At 35.9% G+C, this 16,000-nt stretch overlaps 1 protein-coding gene across 3 annotated transcripts in view; it reads left to right on the top strand.

The window, feature by feature from the left end:
* CDH18 (cadherin 18) overlaps positions 1 to 16,000 on the top strand; it is a 510,079-nt gene that overhangs the window by 267,004 nt on the left and 227,075 nt on the right. For all 3 annotated transcript variants that reach the window (XM_037799297.1, XM_037799296.1, XM_037799298.1), the window contains one exon: positions 789 to 1,083. In XM_037799297.1, the coding sequence (XP_037655225.1) occupies positions 789 to 1,083 (295 nt within the window). The remainder of the gene's footprint in view (positions 1 to 788; positions 1,084 to 16,000) is intronic.

Genomic DNA, 16,000 nt, shown 5'->3' with positions numbered 1-16,000 from the left:
TTTTGATCTTAAAGATATCTCTACTGAGATTTTTTTCTAAGATCTTTTAAAAGCATAATTGATCATTTTAACTTCAATAAGTTGGAATTATTAGTGTACTTTTATTAATTAAAATTGGAACTCACATATTGATTAAATAGATCAATACTAATTAAAATTTGAGTTAAATATTAATAATGCTTAAAAAAAGAAAATATTCTGCCACTAATTTTTCAAATTCTAAATCCAAACAATTATACTAGAAAATATTATATTACTTTTTCAAGTTAAAATTAATACCTTTGTAATATCTGCCTTATGTGTAGAAATTATAATAATTATTTTGAATCTAAATTTCTCTTACACGTATCTGTTTCCAAAATTGTTTGAAGTAAAAGTTAAAATAAGTAATGAAAAATAAATGATTAAAAAAGAGTATTTGCACAAGTATGGGAGACAATATTAATCTACTGGGAATTTCTTTTCCCAACTATGTTGTAGTTAGTAAAATATTCATTTAGTAGAATGACAACCACAGTTATTATTTTTCTTTTGATGAATTTGGTTTGTTAATGTCCCTTAACTCATTAACTGGATCTCCTATAAAATTACAATAAAAAGAATTCATATTAATACTAAGGGGAAAAAGACTCAGAAAAATAAATGATTATAGTAATGCACAGGGCTCAGTGGAAAAAAGAAAACTCATAATTGTCAAACTATGAAATTATAAATATGGAATTTTCAGAGAACATTATGTGAAGTTGACATCTAATTCCATGCTAAATTATGCTATGTGTATTTTACAGCTGCACTCCAATTCTGACAAAGGTGATGGGTCTGTCAAGTACATCCTTACTGGAGAAGGTGCTGGGACTATATTTATCATTGATGATACCACAGGGGACATTCATTCCACAAAAAGCCTCGACAGAGAGCAGAAGACCCACTATGTGCTTCATGCTCAGGCTATTGACAGACGGACAAACAAGCCTCTTGAGCCTGAATCTGAGTTTATCATCAAAGTGCAAGACATCAATGACAACGCCCCCAAATTCACAGATGGACCATACATCGTTACTGTGCCTGAAATGTCAGATATGGGTAAGAAAAATTATTTTTATACCCAGGCTGTTATTATATTTTTGAAAATCCAAAAATCATCTTTGAACACTTTTTAAAATTATTTCTTTATGGAGAAAACAGGAGAAATTTCAAAATATTTTAATATTTTCTGTGACATAAAAGTGTTAGAGTATTGGGTATAGCTATGATTGTATTTATTAAAATTAATAACAGAACATCTAAGTGTAGGTAATGGTTTGATCACAAAAACAAAGTCATAAGTTGCCAAATACCTACAATCCTTGTGTAATTGACATAGTTAATTTACCATGTAAATTATTGATCCATATTGTTAAGAACATAAAAATACATTGAAACTGACAATTTACATTGAAGAGGAAAGAAGTTTTTGGCTACATATCTTTTAAGCATGCAGATTATGACTAAATATTAATAGCATTAATAGGAGAAGCAATAGCCATACTATCAATGAAAAATTTCATGTGCTGCTAAGGGCTTTATGTATCTTATTTATTTAAAAATCTACAACAACCATGTGAAGTATTATAAATGCTATTCTAAACATGGCAAATCTGGCATAATATTAAGTAACATTCCCAAATTCACACATGTTCTACATCACCAAGGAGGGATTGACTCCACATCTATCTGAAGGCAAAACTTGATAAGTCATCGTCAAGTCCTCCAGTTGCTCTGATAATTTGGGGTTTTCCCACAGTCACAGTTTTCAGTGGCCTAGCTATTATTATTTTTAATTTCATATGATAAATTTCCTAAATGTAATTAAAAGGAAATTCATTTCTATATGGCAGTTTGGAACTCTCCAAACTTGGATTTAGAATACTTATTCGTTAAGATTTTACATATTAATTAAAGTTTCCTACAGTATATTTATAAATGTGTTTATTTCTTTGTAAGTGTATATATATATATATTTGCATATATATTATTTTAAATTAAGGTTATTATAGTCACAGTGTATTTGGAAAAAGTTGTTTATGGAAAATAGTTTCTTATCTTCTTAACTCGAGCACATTTTTAGTTCTCCTGAGCTAGATATATGACTCCTGCCACTATGGGGGAGTAGGTTGGAAAGGAAAACCACAGTCTCCTTCTTGATCAGTCTTAAGGGAGAAAGCAAATGCCAAACTGGTTCGCTCTGGAGCAGAGTGGAGCACAAGACCAGAAGAGGCTCAGGCTCATTGGAATCCAAAGAGCTGATGAGAAACCAAAGTGCTCAGAACCATTAACCCAGAGTATGAGAGTTTGTGGGGGAAACTTGAGATCAAAAATATCCTCCTCCTGCCTTGCCAGGAGACTGACAGCCATGTGACAGTGAGCCCTTCTGTCTTACAAAGGCAAGAAGCTCTAGAACCCCAGTGCCTGTGAGGACACCACCATAAAGCTACTACCAGGAGGTTAGTAAGAGCTTCAAAGAGCACAAAGGAAGACAACTATGACTGTAGGGGCAAAGCACCAGAGAAAGAAAAACAGGCAGAGTTGAGAAAGACAACTTATTGCAAAGTACATTATAAGACCAATTGAGGAGCTTTGAGGATATCATACATAATGAAATTTGCTGCAACTACAGACCACATGGATTTTAATTTTTTTTTTTTGACAAATAAGTAAACAACAACAAAAAATCAATATACGAAGTGAAGGCATGAATGGTTACTGATTAGACCCAAAGTAAAAAATGCTAGACTGGAAAAAGTAGCTAAAAATCACAGCGCAAATACATAAAAAGATGGAAAATGTGGGAAAAAAGGTAAGAGATTGTGCCAGTTTGAATGTATTATGCCCCCCCAAAAGCCATTATCTTTGATGTAATCTGTGTGGGCAGACCTATCAGTGTTAGTTAGATTGTAATTCTTTGAGTGTTTCCATGGAGATGCAACCCACCCAACTGTGGGTGATGACTCTGACTGGATAATTTCCATGGAGATATTGGCCCGCCCATTCTGGGTGGGTCTGAATTAAGTTACTGGAGTACTATATAAGGTCAGACAGAAGGAGCAGCTGCTACAGCCAAGAGGGAGACTTTGAAGAAAACACAGGAGCTGCAGATGAAAGAGAGTTTGAAGATGGCCGTTGAAAGCAGACTCTTGCTCTGGAGAAGCTGAGACAGGACAAAAAACCCAAGTGCAACTAAGAGTGACATTTTTGAGGAACTGCAGCCTAGAGAGGAATGTCCTGGGAGAAAGCCATTTTGAAACCAGAACTTTGGAACAGACGCCAGCCACATGCCTTCCCAGCTAACAGGTTTTCTGGACACCATTGGCCATCCTCCAGTGAAGGTTCCCAATTGCTAATGTGTTACCTTGGACACTTTATGGCCTTAAGACTGTAACTGTGTAACAAAATAAACCCCCTTTTATAAAAGCCAATCTATTTCTGGTGTTTTGCATTCTGGCAGCATTAGCAAACTAGAACAGAGATTTAGAGAATATATTTAGTAGACATGCCCTCTGAATAATGGGAGTTTACAAAGAAGAAAAGAGAGGAATAATTGTATTTTTTTTCCTTGAGGTGAAGAAAACTCTAAATTTACAGGTTTATTAGGAATTCTGAGATCAGGAAGTTTTAATGGAATAAAAATCAAATAAGTAAATTCTGGCAAAGTTCCTAAAGTCTAAGAATAAAAAGAAATTTTTGCAAATTTTCAGATTGTTTTTATTTACCTACAAAGAAAAAAACAAATATATTTATCACTTGAAACACTGGAACTTGGTAGACAGTTGAATACCACTTACATACTTCAGATAAAATTACCGAAACCCCAAGTCCTTTGATCAGCTAAAATATGGTTCATATGCCAGGGGGAAAGGAATATCTGGAAATGATCCAGAAAATATATCATTTTCCTACCTTATCTAGAAAACATTTGAGAAAATTCTTGAAATAGCAAGACTCTGAAATGAATCAGGACAGAGGTAAATATCGGGAAAAATGACAGGGAGAGGAAACAAATTATCAGAAATGAACCCTGAAACTTGTGTATTGTGTGTGTGTGTGCAAGTGTGTGTAAACACAAAGGTACATCTAAATGAGTATGTCAAGGATGCAAGAGGATACTGTGCATTCTAAGTAAGAATCACAAAGCACAGGGAATTATTGCACCCAAAGCTGAGATCTGAGGAATTGAGAACAAGTCAAAGCAAACCAAAGTCCTCCTTCAGGGTGTGGCAATGAGGGAGGAATGAAAAACAGCTACTTTTCTCAAATTTTCTTACTGATATGAGTAGGGTTGAGGGTCAAAAATTTAATATATGAAAGTGTTAGAGAAAAAGAACACTATAGAAAAGGGTTTACATCTCCGTATGATGAGTTCTAGGCAACATTCTATTTAAAGAATATTAATATGCTCAAGACTAGGCCACATATTGGAAATTATTCTGTGTGTGTGTGTGTATATGTGTGTGTATAAAGTCATTATTGTGGAAAACAATTATATAAAAATCGTGATAAAATCACACAATACATGCAAGATGATATGAAAGTTAGTAGAGGGAGAAACTCACTTTGTATTGTGTGCTTACACAATACAAAGTGATATTTGCCTTAAGGTTCTTATTTTATAAATAAAAAGCTAATAATATTGCCCAGCAGTGTCAGCAAATAATGGCATATTTTTGTGAATGAATTTCTTATGGGAACACCAACACATCTATTTATTTAGACATTGTCTAGGGTAGTTTTTTTCACTGCAATGGCAGAGTTCGGTATTTGTGATGGAGACCAAATAGCCCACAAAACCTAAAATATTTACTACATGTCCTTTTACAGAATAAGTTTGCCAACCCAGTTGTAGAATATTGCAGGGGATGAGACCAAGGTAGGGAGAACAATTAAGTGGATAGTATTATAGTCCTGGTAGAGACCTGCATGTCTGCTGAAAGCATGTGTAGCCTCAAAAGCAGGGCAATGATTGAATATACCAAGTGTTGGTAATGGATGATGGTGATGGTAGTGCAACATTGTGGATGCAATTAACAGCACTGAAGTATATATATGAATATGATTACAGTGGAAAATGTTAGATTGTATGTATGGTAACTGCGGTCGCAGTTGATTCGTCTGGGGGAGGGTGGCGGCCGGTTGCTAAATCCTAGGCTCCCAGGATTGCTCCGAGGGTACCGGCGGCGGGGGCTCTTTCCCGGAGGCGAGGGCGAGGCGGGGGACTTGGCCAGGTCCCCGGCGGGAGGCGTGCAAGTATGGAGGGCGGCGAGAAAGGAACAGGCGGGACACGTTTCTTTTAGGATGATGAAAACCAAGAGAGAGAGAGTTTATTAGGGGAGAGTACAAGCTTATATTGGGCGGTTTAGAGGGCGGGGTAGCTATAAGGGTAAAAGGCTTGGATTGGTTCTGAGAGGACGCGGAAGCTGTTTGTCACGGGCAGGAGTTGCTCTGGCAACGGTGCATGCGCACTGGCGGTGGGGGAGTTGCTCTGGCAATGGGGAGTGTCCGGGCAAGATAAGGGGGTGGGGAAAAGGCGGTTCCCTCCGGCAAGCCTCTCCTAACATTTGGTATATTTTGGGTGAGGAAATGGGGCCTGCCTCCGGCCTCACTTTCCCAGGCCTGGGGGGCTGTAGAGGGCGCACTCACCCGTACCCACTACCCTCCCCAGGGGTGGATCCGGTCCCCCAGCCCAGGCCCGCCAAGTTAAAGCGCGTAATCAGTGTCCCGCAGTAACAATAAATTTTTTTTTTTTTTAATTCATGGAATTACACTATACAGTGAACTCTAAACCATGGACTTCAATTAATAGTGCAATTATAAAAATGTGCTATCATCAGTTGTAACAAATGTTCCACACCAATGCAAAGTGTTGGTGATGGGATGGTATATGGGAATGTTGTATTTTATGCATGATTTTTTTTGTAAACCCACAACTTCTCTAATAAAGGAAAGAAAGGGAAAAATACCCAGGATCAGGCCTCTTCCCTTTAGGTAGACACTGTTAGCCATCTACCCAATATCCAGCCTCCCATGAAGGCTTATTAAGAAAACTCAGTTTTGTCAGGGTGACACTATGCAGATTTAAAATATTCACCCCCACCATCTCCTTTCATATATTGGTGGCCATAGTCTGAATTTTCTAGTACTGCCAAAAGCAAGTGCCACCAATTGTTCAGCTTAAAACAAAAGAAATGCATTATCTCAAAGTTCTGGAGGCTGGAAGTTCAAAATCAAGATATTGGCAGGCCCACACCCCCCTGAAACCTATAGGGGAGAATCCTTTCTTGTCTCTTCCTAACTTCTGGTAGTTTACGGAAATCCTTGGCATTCCTTGGCTTGCAGCTCCAGGAACTCAGTGTTTGCTTCTGTCACCACATCACCTTCCCCCTTCTGTCTGGTCTGTCTTTTCTTTTAGAAGAACACCGGTCATATTGGATTAAGGAACCACTTTACTCCAGCATAATCTCAACTTTGACACTCAGTCTCTTTGTAATTACTCTTTCCAAATAAGGTCAAATTCCAAGTTACTGTGGATTTAGAGTTCAATATATCTTTATGGGGAGGTCCACAGTTCAACCCAGAAAACCATGTGACCTAGTTCTAGCCACATGGGATGTAAAAAAAAGCCAGTGGAGTGGAGCCTCCAAGGACGCGATGATTTTCCTGACAAGTGCAGCTGGCACACATTTCACTGGTGCCCGTTTCTCCTTGCTGCCTGTAATGCAGATGTGGGGTATGGAAATGCAGCAGTCACATGCAATCCTAAGGAGAAAAGTTGTTTGCCAAAAAGAAAGAGAAGAGGCCCTGGAAGAGTGATGTCACCACAGAGCCTGTGCTGATGCTCAAGCCCTGGTGTGCCAATGCCCACATTTCTGTTTACTTCAGATAATAAATAACCTTCTATTTTAAGCCTCTTTAGTTGGACTCCAGGTACATGCAGCTACATTGAATCCTAATTGGTATTTGGGCAGATTTGAGGATTTAAAATGGGCCCTGATAACCAAGAATTGAACCTAATACTGAATCCAAAGGAACCATAATAGGATGCCAGCATCAGATAGAACAGTGATGTCATGTTCCATTAAGTGCCTTGTTTTGGGGTGATATATGAAATTATCATTCATTTTTCTTCCAGAATGTACTTGTGATTTCAGGCAATTTTGCTATGGAAACAATTTTAGTTTCTGCCTGAGGTTGAGCTAACAGCTGATTTATTACTTCTAAATCATGCTTGTGATCAACTGGAGAATTAATTGTATCCATACATGATCTGATGAATATAAAAGGAGTTTTGACATTTTGAATTTACACCTTGAGTTCTGCAGAAGATCTAAAATTGATCACTACAAAACAACCAGCTATTTTTGTCAGGGTATTTGACTACAGGCAGCCGTGGTGACTGCAACTAGGATCAAAGAAACAAAGGCATTATTTATTGAGTACTTATTCTGCACCAGGCATTATTGTATCGATTTCATGATTATAACATCACAAGGTCAGTGTTATGATTATCCCTGTTTTATAAAGGAAGAAACTGAGAGAGAAATAATTTGCCCAAGTTCACATGGTTAGCAAGAAGTACAACTAGAAAAGGTTTTTAAGCTAAGCAGGAGATTCTGCTTTTGTGTTCCCACTTTTTAATACATTTTAGAAATTAAACGCTGGATGCAAGCTTTCTGTGGAATAATAATTAAAAAAGGAGTGTTCCCAGAGACATACAGATTACTGAGTCAGAGCTGAGGGTCACCTTTTAGATTCATCAGAATATTTACATGATAATAAAGCTCCTCTTGTTCAAGCTATATTGGTATGGGATGGTTATGTGCCTATCAGAGGAAAATTCAACCCAAGCTTCATGGAGTTAAAGGAATAGCCAATTATTTATACTAGAATCTAATCATTAGAGAGCCAGGTAGGATTTAGGGAATAAGGGACATGATTTTGTGTAAAAATCTCTCTAATACTCCCCAAATTTATACAGCAGACAGTGGGGGTGAAGACAGAGGATAGGTTTCAGGTAGATATGGATACTGAGAGCTGAAAGAATTTGGTGACCCAGAAGATAAATAGAATAGCCAGGGGCCCCTGTCAGGAGTGGAAAGTACATTCATTAACCAAAGGGGAGTTCAAATGGAGGACCAAGTGTGATGATGCTGATGTTAGGACAATGTGAAATAGGACAATTTTCCCCACACTTAACAATAAAGTCATGGTAAATTGCTCCAAGGTTTAGCTGTAAAAATTGAAACTGTCAATGTTCTAGAAAAAATACAACCTCTCAAAAACAAAAGAAAACAATTAAAGGTGGCAAAAGACTTTTTAATGTAAGGCATGTTTCCATAGCCAAGAGGAAATAAGACATGAATCTGAACAAACATTTGGAAATATAGATACCAAATAATTGCACTAAACCTACTAAGAAAAAAGATAAACTGAAATACTTATAATCATATATGGAAGATATGTTATAAAAGTTTCTAAATTAATAAGAAAAATTGCCCCACAATCAAATAAAAATAGGGAAATTACATTAGCAGAAAATTTACAGAAAAAAGAATACATTTTAATTGTACAAAAAAACCCCACAAATTCACTAATTTAAGAAAACAAAAAACACATATCTTGAACTTACAAGTTATGCAAATTCAATAATTCACAGAGTTGTTAATGTGCAGATCTATTAGCATAAAAGTGAATTCTCATAGCTTTTAGAGGGGAATTTGGCAATATCTATCAAAATAAAAAAAAAAATACATACCTTTTTTTGAGTAATCTCTATCATAGAAAGCTATTCTGTAGGTATACTCAAAGGGATATGCAAAGATATGTGTAAAAAGATAGTTAATAGTCCAATTATAATATTCTTTCATCAATTTTAACAATGGTACCACACTAATTCAAAGTGTTAATAATGGGGGGAGTACGGATTTATATGGGCACATTGTGTTTTTTACATGATTTTTCCATAAACTTGCAACTTCTCTAATTAAAAATAAAAATACTAAAGACGACGTATGCTGCCCATTGCAGCATTCCTCATAATAATGAAAAACTGGAAATACACTTAAAGTACACTGATAGGGAGTTGACAAATAAAGGACTCTTCAAACATATTCATCTCGTATGTAGCTGTAAAATGAATGACTCCAATCTGTATGTCCTGATATAGAATGATGGATATTGTGTAAAAGAGATAAAAAGCTTTCATAAATACATGTAAAATAGTCTTCAATTTATTTTGAAACTTAAGAATTTCGTGCAGAATACACATGCACATACCAGGAAATTTTGGAAGGAAACATACACACTGTTGAAGATGGTTACTTCTGAAATGTGGGTCGAGACTTCAGCTGGTATGAGAAAAATATGTTTTTTTATTCAGAATTATACATGTGTGTTATTTATAAAATGTTAATAAAATATCAAATCTAAATTTATGATAGCCACAACTAGTTTTTCTAACATTGATGTTTAATTGAAAGATGTACCTGCTTCTATCATTTAATAAAGGCTAACAATGGAGATAGGTGACAACAAAAATTTTCTCAACATATGTGCCTGATAAGATCATTCTTTTTACCATATTTTAATTAATTGAGTTATTCAATCATTCAGTTGTTTTTTAAAAAATTCTGTCTCCTTATATCTATGTCAACTTTCTGGTGAGTGAGAAAGTGAAAACATTTGGTGTGCTGAGAGCTCTGATAACGACTAGTAATAAAAAGGTATATAAAACAAAGTCCCTATCTTTGAGCAGCTTGCAGACATATAACAGCAAATTTTAATATAGTGTCTGGTAAGCAAAACATAGAGGAATCATAGGGCAGACCAAGGACACCAGCTTGTGGATTAGAGAAGACACCCTTGATAGATCTTACCTAAGGTATAGGGGTATGTCAGTTAGAAAAGGAATAAAGGGCATTCCACAAAGAAGACGTATCATGAAAATACTCCTCTCTCCCATTATTTTGTAGTCAAGGTGTGTGTGTTTGTGTGTGTGCATGTGTGTGTGTTGGGGGGAATAAATATAATACACATGCAAATGATGGATTATCTATATAGATTTTTTTAAAATTTATTATAAGAACACTGAGAAGGCAGCACTAGAGACTTCTTGGGTGTGCAAGTTTTTATTGGATTGCTGTTTTTTGCATATCTACGCTGCTAAACGATGGCCATACAGCCACTCTAAGTAATTGCTTTGTGCCATATTGCCAGTGAAATATAAAGCATAATATGTTTGTATGTTTCTTGTCAGAGTGTCCTAATCAGCAGATAAATTCTGTAACATTCTGGATAGTTTAATAAAGACAGATGCAAAAATAATCAGTGAAGTGGTTTCTAAAATATCTTTTAATATATGGCTTTCTCTGTCTCTGATTCATACAATGTCATTTCAACTATTTTCAAGAGAAACTATCCCCTGAGAGTAGGGTTTTCAGCCTTGCCATTATTAAAATGTTGGACCAGATAACTCTCTGTGCTGTGAGGTTTGATCTGTGTGTTGTAGGATGGGTAGCAGTGCCCCCAGCTTCTCTTCTGTAGATGTCTGTAGCATCCCCAAACCCCATCAAGCTGCAATGTCTCCAGACATGCCAAATGGCCTCTGGGGTCAAAATTGCTCTTGGCTGAGAACCACTGCCACAGAGGTCATGGAAGATAGAAGAATGGAATATTTTCAAAGTACAAATATGAATTGGAGAATATGATATTTATTAAATATTTCATGATTTCCAAAAAGCATACAATAATATTATAATGCTTCTGCCATGTACTTTATGACCCCAAACTGTCCTATCTTCCCATTTAAGTAATTTTGGTGTTTCAATATTGAGCTTCATATTCAATCGCATGATATTTTGAAAATGATGGAAAAATTTATTGAATGGAGAGAGTCAGTATGGCTCCCATTTAAAAATATGCTAATTCTATAGCATTGATCTAGAATTATGATGGGATGCCTAGTAAGCTACTGGGTGTCATATTGATAAATATTTTTACTTATATAAAAATTTGATCAAATTCAACAGAGTAAACATATATGAACAAATAGAATGAACTTAGTGTTATTGGACTGTAGTGTTATTGAAGTCAAAGATATCATAGTTAGGCACTTGGAGAGGCTTGTATAACTCTCCATGAACCAGTAACATTTTTTAAATTTTCTTTTGTACTGTGAAATGCAGTATATTATCATGACACCCTGGTGATGTTTCCCATCTCCTACCAATTCCCCTCTGGAAGTAATTTTTAATTGGATATCTATAATTTTAGTAAATGTTCAAGTTTTTCAGCACTGAGACAAAGTAATCTTTTGAACATTTCATAATGCTGATTATAACAACAGAAAGAGAAAAATAATCATAACTTGAAATTTAGCCAACTACACTTGGAGTCAGCAATCAAATTAATGTGTGGTATTTCAGAAATGGGGAGAGGGTGCATGAAATTGTATTTGTAAACTGTATTGAAATTCTCAGGTGGAAAGGACATTACAATTGTCTTAAGACATTTGTAAATTTTACAAAGACAAATATGAATTTGAAAAAAACAGGGTAAAGGTTTTTGTCTTCGTTGTGTTATTGATAAAGCTCTGTTTTTGAAAACAAGAATATCTTTGTCTCTTCTATTTTTATAGAAATATAACCCAAGTTTCTGCAATTAAAGCCTTGCTTTCACGTGGAATCAGGAGTTCTTTCTAAGAACTTTAATTTAGTTATACTTTAGTCACTAAATTAACAAAAACTGTTTTATAGCTAGAAATTTCTTTAAGCAAAATCATACCAGATTACAATGCAATTTGACTGAAAATAAAGTTCACTATTTCTTTTTCAAAGAAACATTTCTGTATGGAAATGTATAAATCTCTACCTTTCCTGGTCTTAATAAATATTAACTTTGAACATAATTTAAAAACATTTAACATGTTATAACAGATACAGGCATAGCAATTTTTAGTTTACGGGAGAGAAGAATATTATATTTTTTTCAGAATTATGAGTATATCATTTATAGATTTTAGGTGCAAAAGAGTGCTTAAACTTAATTTGATGTATGAAGAGACGCAGTTATACTATATCTGTATGACTTAAAATCCACAAGGTTCCTTGTCCTTAGAGATGTACTAAAGCATCTCTAACCATTTTTAGATGTCTTTTTTGCTTCCCTCCAATCCCTAAATCCCTGGGCCCATTTCCATTTGCAGATGTTTTCTTTGTTGCAAAGCAACAAGAAGTGACCCAGCTGTGCTGACTTCATTGTGCCACTGATTGGGGGACTGATTTAGCTTTGCCCTAAACATCTTGGGAGTTTCACCCTGGACATCTGCCAGGGCTCTTGCAGCCATTTTTAAAATCAGTACCCTGGGGCATGACCTTGAGAATGAGATCATTTCAATAAAGTGAGGCCAACAATACAATTCTAAATGGTACTTGACTGGCACATGTACAGTCTACATTGGAAAATGGATGAATCTTAAATTGGACAAAAATTCTAGATTTTGTAAGTTTTTTCTTCATTCTTCTCATAACTTTTTTTCTAACCACGTCAGTTCGCTTTCGTTTTGTAACAAACCCATCAACAACTTAATGACTCAGAACAATACCTGTTTACAGTTCATTTGCTCACAATCCTGTGGACTGGGATTCTCTTCTCTCAGGGTCTCCCACTGGGCTGCAGTCAACCAGTGGCTCCACCAGAGCAGGGTGGTCTCAGATGGCCTCACTCACAAATCTGGTGGTAGGTGCTGGCTGCCAGTTGGTCGGTCTGGGACTCAGATGGGTGGCTTGTCTCTGCTCCGTGGCCTTCATCTTCAAGTAGGCCAAACTGGGCTTCTTCACATGCATTTTAGGGCAGCAACTGTAGAAGGTAAGAGCAGAGCTTCAAACCTTTTGAAAAGGAAGCACAGACTTTCTAATATTTTATTTCTGCTGTATCTGTAATTGCGACTCCCTCACTTGGAACAAAATGCTATATAAATATTTATCCAATAAATACAGACTATCCTTCGTATCTACATTCATATCTGGAGAAAAGATTTTTATAGAAATCTAGTCTCTTCAGATACTGACCATCTCTTGTCTAATATCTGATCAGTTGCATCATTGCCTCATGGGGTAATGATTCATTTTATTTTCCTATATATGATTAATTTTTATTGTTGTAAATGTAAGAAAGACCAAATAAGCTAATTTAAGCTAATTTAGTGTCTCACTTTTATTCAATGTTTGATGTGATTCACCAGCTTGCATTTTAGGTTACTATTGAGTCCTTAGTTTTACATTTGCTTTTTATGAAAGTAGACTAGATTTGGAATTCCCCAACAAAATCAATTGACTCATAATAGAATTCTTAATAGCAAATACTTGTCCATTACAGATAAATTCTTCTTCTATATGTTGGAACTGGTTAACACAAATGAAATCTGCACATCATGTTTTTAAAAATTTGTTATCCAGAAAGTGACTCTTCATGTGTACGTATGACATACATATAGCCACTTCAAAGTGTATACTATTGGGACACACTGGTGCCATGGGGTGTTGTGGATACCGTGCTCTTTGGAGGAGGAGCACTGCTGTGGAAATTTATTGCAGTATAGCATGTAAATAGGCAAGAAACACAAACACACACCCATAAGTATGTTTGATTTTGTTTTAACACAATGTTTGCAACACTAGAAAACTAACACAACAAACTAGAAAAAGCTAAAGATGCATCAGTAAGCAATGCAGAATATCATATAACTGTTAACATTTTATTTACAAAGTTGGCAATGGAAATGTCCTTGACATATTGTTAGATGGAGAAAAGCTACATAGTATTTTGTTTAGTATATACACAACTACCACTACTATAGATAGCTGTATTATATACCTTTGAATGAATAGAGGCAAATTTATGGAAGATTGCTTTTCTTAAGGGGGATGGTACTGGGTTGAATTTATATTTCTTATCAAGAGCATGCTTTACATCTATAATTTAAAATATCCAGTAAGGTAAATTCAATTAGAAAAAATATTGAAGAGAGTGGAACGCTATTATGCTTTTAGCAAAGAGATGCAAGAGCACCACTCTTGGAACTGTTTTGTGACTAAATTTACACTCTGGTTCAGAGTCTGTGTGATTCAAGCACCTACTGAGAGTGCAGCTGACAATGATATGGAATACATAATGATTCCAAGCAAGATGCCATGAACCCAAATGTGTCCCACCAGGTTTAAGAGGTTTCACCAGTCTTTTTCAAAAATAATAATGTAACCAGGCTAATGAGCCAGAAGACTCTAACTGTCTATATTTGATTTATCCGATTGGATACTTTGCTAGCACTCAGCCAGTATGCACAGAACTGGGGAAATGATGTGTATATTATTTTCATGTTCACAGTATTTTATATGATCTAAATCACGTGTTTAAGTAATTTTATCCAAGTTTAGAAGTGGCTTTGGTAGACATCAAGAGCAAAAACTGAAAGAGCAGCACATGCACGTGATCCAGACAACAAGAACTACAAACAAATTATTTTCGTATAACTTTATCGGGAGTGCCATTAACCCAAAACACTTCATATTATTCTCGATTCAAACAGAGACATTATCAATAAAGTGCTAAAGCAACAATCCAGAAGATGGAGATTTGGTAGTCTGTCTCCTTGAAGGCAGATAGCTTGCAGCATAGCTACACCAGCCCAACTGATACAGGTAGTGGGAATGAAAAATCAACTTTTGTTGTTTAAAGCTGTTGAAATTTCAGGATTGTTTGTTATGGTAACATAACCTAGGCTGGTATTTCTGATATATTTCCCTGTATTAGACAAGATCCTCTAGAGAAACAGAGCCGCAAGTATATATATCCTGTTACAGAAAAAGAGATTTATCATAACAAATTTGCTCACATGACATTGAGGGCTGGCAAGTTTGAACTCCATAGGTCAGCCTTCAGGCTGAAAATGCCAGTAAAAGTGATGGTAAAGTCCTTAGTCTGAATTCTGCAGGAGAAACTGGCTGGCTGGAAATTGGAAATTGCTCTAAAAGTTAATGTTGAAGTTGAGGCAGAAACTTTTCTTCTCACCTCTGAAATCGTCAGTTCTGGCTTTAAGACTGAATGTATGAGGAAATTACCCACATTGTTGAGGGCAATCTCCTTTTTGATTACAGATGCAAACAACTTATTGTAGATGCAAATCCCATCTAATAAATACCTCCATAGTAAAACAATTAAGCCAATGTTTGGCCAAGTACTAGACACCATAAGCTAGGCAAGGTGACACATGAAATTAACCATCATGCCTCCTTTGATAGGTCAGAGAAGATATCTCTTAAAGACACCATAATAGTAATGAAAAACAAGGTGGGATACTGCCAGTGGATAAGAGAGTCTGATAATTTCTCAGGGATCAAAAACAGGTTGGATTAACAGGGTAAAAGGGACAGGTCAAATTTTTAGCCCCAAATATTAAATGTAAGAATTGTTCTATCCAAGAAAACCTGTATAATTACAAAGGACACAGAGAAGACCCTGGAGAAGTCACCCAAGAAACTTATTGAATTAAAGCTTTCATAACAAGAAAGCATTTGTCCAGCCTCTCCTGAGCATACAAAAAGCATGTGTTTCTTCCATAATAAAGACTTTGATAATTTTTTCTCAATATGGTTCCCAGTAGGGATATTGGGGCACAAGAATGAAACAGAAAACAGCAACAATAAAAACCACTGCTCTTAACAGTAGGTAATATAAAAATTCCTTACTCCAGTGTAAATTACTCCTCCCTCTGGGGACATGGATTCCTCAACCTGCCTGGCAGGTGTGTCCACCCAATCTTGTCACGAATATTGAGATGTGGCACTCCCATTTAAAGGGGGAAACCCCACTCAATTTCTAAAAAAAAAACCATACATTATTATCTTTCAATTTCCCTGCTGCTTCATTTCTTTCTATGAGATAAAGCAGCAACACACAAGACAGGAATTAAGAT

Source organism: Choloepus didactylus, chromosome 11 (genome assembly GCF_015220235.1).
Source record: "Choloepus didactylus isolate mChoDid1 chromosome 11, mChoDid1.pri, whole genome shotgun sequence".
Classification (NCBI taxonomy): Eukaryota; Metazoa; Chordata; class Mammalia; order Pilosa; family Megalonychidae; genus Choloepus; species Choloepus didactylus.
The sequence above is the reverse complement of the archived record's forward strand: the minus strand, read 5'-3'. Positions and strand labels throughout refer to the sequence as shown.